General features: G+C 46.5%; 1 protein-coding gene across 1 annotated transcript in view; it reads right to left on the bottom strand.

Moving 5' to 3' along the window:
- Positions 1 to 651: 651 nt before the first annotated feature.
- LOC103265488 (phospholipid-transporting ATPase FetA-like) overlaps positions 652 to 7,172 on the bottom strand; it is a 61,346-nt gene continuing 54,825 nt past the window's right edge. The window contains 8 exon segments of the mRNA XM_021715057.1: positions 652 to 825; positions 2,090 to 2,199; positions 2,202 to 2,312; positions 4,820 to 4,888; positions 4,891 to 5,002; positions 5,546 to 5,595; positions 5,628 to 5,704; positions 6,066 to 6,192. Coding sequence (XP_021570732.1) covers positions 652 to 825; positions 2,090 to 2,199; positions 2,202 to 2,312; positions 4,820 to 4,888; positions 4,891 to 5,002; positions 5,546 to 5,595; positions 5,628 to 5,704; positions 6,066 to 6,192 — 830 coding nt within the window.

Below are 7,172 nucleotides of genomic sequence, written 5' to 3' on the forward strand. Positions count from 1 at the left end.
GCTGGAGCCCAGCAGGTTGAGGTTGCGGTGGCTGGGAGCGGCCACTGCACTCCAGTCTGGACGACAGAGTGAGACTCCAACTCAAAAAAAAAAAAAAGAAATTGGTACCCAATCATAGGCAATACACAGAGGGTCACACTGAGGAAAACGCTCAGCCACAATAGTGGCTTTTCCACGCCATGTTCCCAGGACTAGAGGTTGGGGTAGAAGAGAAGGGAAAGATGGGGTACTAGGACCCTCAAAGCCCAGGGAATTTCTGACAGGGACAGATGGTATCCGCCAATCTGTCTCCCTACGACATAAGGTATCACTCCCATGCTTGGCCCTCACGACTCCCACCTGGGCCTTGCTGCACTGGCTAGCTCATCCTCATTATCTCTGAGTGGGTCTCTCCTTTCTTGAAATCCCTTGCTTTACCCAGTCCTGCCCCAACAACGCTATTTCCTTTCATTATTTTTGTACACACAGTGTAGCAAATGTCCATGTTTCTCTCTACAAAGGCAAAACTGACACAGGAAATTTGGCTTTTTAAAACTGGTGATTTTTCTTTGTGGAGGAGGATTCTTTACTTTATTTCATGACCCCCGTCCAAGTGATGAGCCCTTTTCCCTGCCCAAGAAATTATTCCCTTCACACTTCATTTTGCAGAGCCTAGCTCTTGCTGTCTTCCTCACTCTTAGGAATAGTCCTCAAGGGCTCAGGGGCTTCAACCTTGACTAAGGGCTTGCTGCTGGGTCTTACCTGATCAAACAGACTCATGACCAGGACAGCAAGGGAGGTGTAGATCAGATTGTAGCAGGTGATAAATCAGGCATCGCAAACTGTCTAGAAGAATACCAAGGAGATTTTGTAGACGCCTCTCTTCTACAAAATCCCTGCTCCATCTTCTAGGTCCAAGATAGCTGCCTCCCCCCCAGCCTCCTACCCATTAACCTAGAGCAGCATTTAGATTTCAGAAATCTGACGGAGAATGTTGATATTCAGTCTCTATTTGATCTCATTCTATTTAGAACTCTGGATCCTAGGCTGGGGTGAGGCCACACCAAGATTTCAAGGTTGATTTGGATCAATCCCACCCTAGCCTGCACTGCCCCTCCTTTTCCACAGAACGGACCCGAAATGGCTGCTAGAGAATGCCAGCTGAATCCCTGTGCTCCCAGGCATGGAAACCTCTGGGCCCATGCTTTATCTGCTTGAGGGCACTCAATGGCTTCTATGGGACTGGATACCTAACATTGGCAAGCAGAATAGACCCGATGACCCTTCTCCAGCTGGGTGCTCCATCCTGGAGTCTAGAAAGGGAACCTTCTTTCCTAGCCACAAGAGGTCAGCAGCAATACATGTTTACACACAAACCTTCTGCAAACCAGACTGGCTTGGCCAGGTATACAAATCTACTACGTCTGCTGACTGGTCATTTCCCCCAGAGCATACGGCAACAAAAGTAGTGGAGATCTCCCAAGATAGCTGTTCCTGAGGTTGTTCTTCTTGAGATTTCTTGAGACACTCCTGAAAAACTTTTTCATAGGAAAAAGGACTCCTCTTAGAACATCAAAATCCAGAAGATTTTGAAGATTTCATATTCAAATGTGGAATTAATTCATCAAAGTGGCAATTGTGTGTATGTTGGCGACAGTCTGGGTGGGGAAGGAGAAGTCAAGGAAGCTGTATTTCTGCATATGGCTACAGGCAAGTGCCATAACTGGCCAGTCTGGCATAACCCAGAGGCTCCTTGAGGCCTGGCCTGTTCCATAAAGATAACTTGGAATGCTAAGAAAACTCCCAGATCCAAGAATTTCCCCCCATTAAATATGATTGAAAACTCTAGGTCCAAACCTCAGGGAAAAAGTGAAAATAGCTTATGGGAAAGTCTGGAGGTAGAAATCAAGGCTGAATTGGAGGCACACCAGAGCTATGGTTTGGAAATCTAAGGTTAATGTAGTGAGGGGAGATGGGATCAGCCTGGGGTAAAGGGCCTCATGGATGGATGGTAGCAGATCACACATCTGTCTCTAGAGAAGAAAAAAGGTCTGAGGTGGCTAGAGAAGACCCAGCTGACCAGACTGGAGATCGCCACCTCATCACCTACCTGTGCAGAGAAGCCGTTGAAGAAGGCATACCAGCAGTGCACCAGGGTGAAGGTGAAGGTCTTATAGAAGAAGTAGCTGAGAAACTTGCACATGCAATTATAAGACAGTGGCCATGGACCAAGAGCAGACGTTGAAGATAGTAGAACTGGGAGAAGGAGAAGTTGCTGTTGAGCATGGCTTGCATCCCCTCATAGCCACTAATGCCGACTCCAGTGTGGGCAGCTGCAATGAAACCTAGAAGCTTCTCAGCAACAGAACTCATTTGCTGGGCTCCCGGCCTGGGAAGTGTGAAGTGAAAGCTGAGATGATGTACAAATTCCTTATTTTACATTTGGCAAATGCTGTTAGGCCCAACACACAACAGTGCTTCCTTAGTGAGTCTTTTCTCCTTAGTGGATTGCCCGTCCCTCTCAGGTTGGAAAGCAGTTCCTTCTGCACTTTGTTTGGGATGCTGCCACTCAAGAATAAGAAAACTGTTCTGGATTTTCTTTGTCCCTACTCTAGCCATCTGGACTCTCTCCTACTGTCCAGAATGTGATGTTAACATTTCTCGTTATCTTTGGAAGTCATTTAAATGAAGTTAAATATGCAGGATGAATACCAATCTAATACAATATTGAATTATCTAAGGGGCCAGAATTCAACTGTATGTGATGCACATATGAGAGGGGACCTCCCCGAAACCGGAATTATCTTTTGGAGTTCGGGTCCCTTATAGTACACTCAGAATTTCTTCCTCCAGATCTAACGGTCAATCAGTTTTTACGTGGAAGTTTTGAGAAAGTTGCAACACGATTTGCAGAAGAAACATCCCGAGTTGTGGCAAACAGGTGACTGGTTCTTCCACCATGACAACACACCTGCCCACACCACACAGCTTTTGACCCCAAATGGCATGACCTCTGTGCCCCGTCCTCCCTGTTCAACTGATCTTGCCTTGAGCAAATATTCTTCTGCTTTGCCCAATGACAAAAGTCCTCAAAGGGAAACGTTTTGCTGACGTGGAAGAGGTGAAACGAAAAACGGCGGAAGCACTGAAAGGCATCACAACTGATGAGTTCAAAAACTTCTGAGCAGTGGAAAAAGCATCTCGATAGATGCATTGCCTCAGATGGGATGTACTTTGAAGGAGGCTGACGTTTAAACATGTAAGAATAAATATACAACTTTTAATAAATAAATTCTGTTTTGGGGGCCCCCCTTATACTTTGTTAGTGAGAAACAAGATTTTCAGGCGGCCTAGGATAAAGTAAAGATTATATTTGATGGAAGTCTGAAGTTTCTAACAGTTTTTTGTTTTTGTTTTTGTTTCTGAGTTGGAGTCTCACTCTGTTGCCCAGACCGGAGTGCAGTGGCCGCTCCCGGCCACCACAGCCTCGACCTGCTGGGCTCCGGCGATCCTTCCACCTCAGCCTTCCGAGTAGCCGGAATTACAGGCATGTGCTACCATGCCCGGCTGATTTTTGGATTTATTGTAGAGATGAGGTCTCGCTGCCCAGGCTGGTCTCGAACCCACGGGCTCAGGCAATCCACTCACCTCAGCCTCCCAAAGGTGCGGGATTACAGGCTGAGCCACCGAGCCTGGCTTTTTTTTTTTTTTTTTGATTCAGAGTTTCACTCTGTCACCCAGGCTGAAGTGCAGTGGCATACTCACAGTCACCACAGCGTCACCGTGCTGGGCTCAAGAGATCCTTTCACCTCAGCCTTCCAAGGAGCTGGAATTACAGGCATGCGCCACCACCCCTGAATAATTTTTCTTGATTTATTGTAGAGACGAGGTCTCACCACATTGCCCAGGCTGGTCACGAACCCCTGGACTCAGGCAATCATCTCGCCTCTGCGTCCCAAAGTGCTGGAATTACAGGTATGTGCCACCATGCCTGGCCCCTAACAGTTTCAATTAGTCTATGGTAATTTGCCATTTTTCTGATATATACCAAATTCACTGATTTTCTGGTATATGTGCCTACTGCACTGCTTAAGGGGATAATTGAAACCTCTAAAGTTCTAAATACCAGAATACCAGAGAAGTTCCAGAAACTTAGAAAGAGAGCAAGGACATTTTCTAGTATTGAAGTTGAAGCTGGATTATCTGTTCGTGTTTCCCATGTGGGGAGAGAGGTTGGACTAGAGGAACTCTACACATGTGCATATCTCATAGATCCACAAGTTGCTGAAGGCTAACAATATTCATCTGAAATTAAAGGCAGCCATTTCCTTCTATAGGTCTGAAATGATTAGTAAGTCACTTATTCTCCTCCAGCCAGGGTAGCAGGGCAAGCTCTTGGGAACACAGCCTCTGCATTGGGCCTTACAGCCTATAGCCCTCAAAAAAGGAACAGACTCCTGCCCAGGGGTCCTTTCTGTGGGCCTCGATGCCATCTCATAAAGATGGCATGGGAGTGGCACAGCCTGTTGTTTTGTGAATGTATGAATGTGTTCTTGTGGGAGACGTGTTCTGGGTGTGTACTTACACTCAGAGTGTAAGTGCATGAATCTGAATGTGTGTTCTCGCTTGTGAAAGGGGCTGACACCTGCATGTGTAAATAAGTGGGAGTGCAGGTATAGAGGAGCATGGATGGAGTTGCAAAACAGCATAGGTGTTCAATACATATGACAGGCAGGAGGGTGAGCCAGAAACTCAGTACCACCCAGATAAGTTTTGCCCACGGAGGAAGGAAGGGGCAAGCCCATGGCTGGGGGCTAACTGCCTCTTTCCCCTTACATGCCTTTGCCCATGCTGATGTCATTGGCCCCATCCCCGATGGTCAGTGTCACCACCTTCTTATACCTCTTCCCAGCTCTACCACCTGGGCCTTCTGGAGGGGTGTCATCTGGCAGCAGATTACCCCTGAACACAAGCATGCAGTTTGCAGGAGTTTCAACTCCAAGTTTCCTTCTAAAGAGTAGGCCTGCAGAACTAGGACACACCCACTCTTCAGGTGTCCCAAAAAGGCTTTCAGGGCAGGACCTTCCCAGGTGCTTTCCCTCCCTCCACACCCTCCTGTCCTTCATAGGGCAGGTGTAGCTGCTCCCAGGGTGCACCCTCCACTTTCCCGAGGGAGTCCAAGCCCATAAGTCAGGTCCTCACATCTGATTCAGCCTCCATGGGAAATTGGTCAGGACCTCTTACTGGGGCAAACCAATTGACAGGGCTATAGGTCTAAGCGACTTCCTGGAGAACCTGGTTCTGCTTGCTTCCCCTCTTCCCCCAAGTGACTGGCCATATCAGTGGTAAATAATTTGGATAAAGAAAAAATATGCTCTTGGCTTCCCTTTTCTCATTTACTCCTGCCTAGAGAAGCCTGAGGAAAACCTTTCAGGAAAAGGCACCTGAAGGGAGATAGAATAGGGTGATGCATGGAATAGGGAACGGGTCTGGAAATTTCCCTGAAGTGAATTAGACCTAGGAAGAAAGGTCCTTGGAAGAAAAGAGTTGTAGTTGTGTTGCCCACCAGACTGTAGCCACTGATGATCAAGCCATAGTTGCCATTGGCCTGGGTATGTACTTACACTCAGGTATTTTGAAATACTCATCAGGTATTTTGAAGGGCATTTTAGGCTTCATGGCGAGGTAGGTGTTTATTGGGTCTGTATCCAGGAGAGACTTGCTCCTTGCTGTCTTGAGAGCCAAGAGTAGTGGTCAGATTCTGATCTGAAGCCCCAGAGCTTAGAAAGGAGAATGTGTCCCTGGATGAAAATGGGCAAAGGGGGTACAGGGACCCTGCAAAGTGTCAGCCAGGACTCAACTTGACTGTCTCCTGAGACCTGCCACTGCCCTGGGTTCCTGACCATCTACACACCACACTTCACCCCCACACTCTAACTCCTTTAACCCAAATGCTTCTTTACAAAATTCTCTAAAATGTTTTTAGGTTTTTTTGCTTTCCCCTCCTCCATCTCTTCCCTTTTTTTCTGGTGGTATGAGGACCACATGTGGGGAGGAGATGGACGAGAAGTCTTAGGTCCAGGGACTGGTCACTCTCCCATTTGTACCTGAGTTCTTGCAGAACAGTCTCATCATCCTTGCCTTTCACAATGAACACCTCATCCATTTCATCATCAGGTATATTACAGGAGTAGGCAATGTTCACAGCAGTCTCTGTAGGGAAGGGGAGCACAGGTCTCACAAAAAGCCTTAAGCCGGTATTTATAACAGGGACAGGATCTTCACAGTGTCCAGGTACACGGGGTCTAACAGTGAGCTGCAGAGCCCATTTGTCTACATTTGCCATAGATGCCATAAAAGAGGTTTTTTTTACACAAATCAGTGGAGACCATATTTGAACACTCACAGGTGACTGACTACCTGGTACAGATGTGTGAGTGCTTTATCAATAACTAGAATTATTGCAACCTTCTTTAGAAAACCTTACTCTATTTTTAAAAGCAATTTCAGTCTGTATTCCTTTATCAAGGCAATCAGGATGTGTTTCTTTTTTCTTTTTTGAGTTGGGGTCTCACTGTGTTGCCCAGGCTGGAGTGTGGTGACATGATCATGGCTCACCGCTGCCTCGAATTCCTGGGCTCAGGTGATCCTTCTGCCTCAGCCTCCAAAGTAGCTGGGACTACAGGTGCGTGCTACCATGCCTGGTTATTAAAAAAATTTTTTGGGGGGGTAGAGATGAGTTATTCTGTTACCTAGGCTAGTCTCAAACTCCTGGGCTCAAGCAATTCTCTCGCCTCGGCCTCCAAAAGTGCTGGGATTACTGGGATGAGCTACAGCGCCTGGCCAAGATGTGTTTTTTTGAACAGCACTGTGCCCATTTCTATGCTAGATTTTATGGGGGACTGAGACATGTTTAAGTTGTAGTCTTTCTTCTACATCAAGAAATCTGGAATTTGGAATAAATTCATACTAAGGAAAAAAATTTTGAAGTTAAGTCCTGAACCCTGGCTATAAGTGGGATGAGAACTCAGGAAAAATTGTCATTGTCACAGAAACTTCAAGATTGATAAGGGCAAAAGACAGAGAGATGAGTTCAGAAGCACTGGCAGAAGTACAGAGATGAAGGTTGAACTGGGGTGGTGGCACAGTCAAAAGGATTTTCAAACAATTTAGTTTTTTGCATATATATATAT

Source organism: Carlito syrichta, unplaced genomic scaffold (assembly GCF_000164805.1).
Source record: "Carlito syrichta isolate Samal-C Ts95f unplaced genomic scaffold, Tarsius_syrichta-2.0.1 Scaffold306593, whole genome shotgun sequence".
In the NCBI taxonomy this organism is placed as follows: Eukaryota; Metazoa; Chordata; class Mammalia; order Primates; family Tarsiidae; genus Carlito; species Carlito syrichta.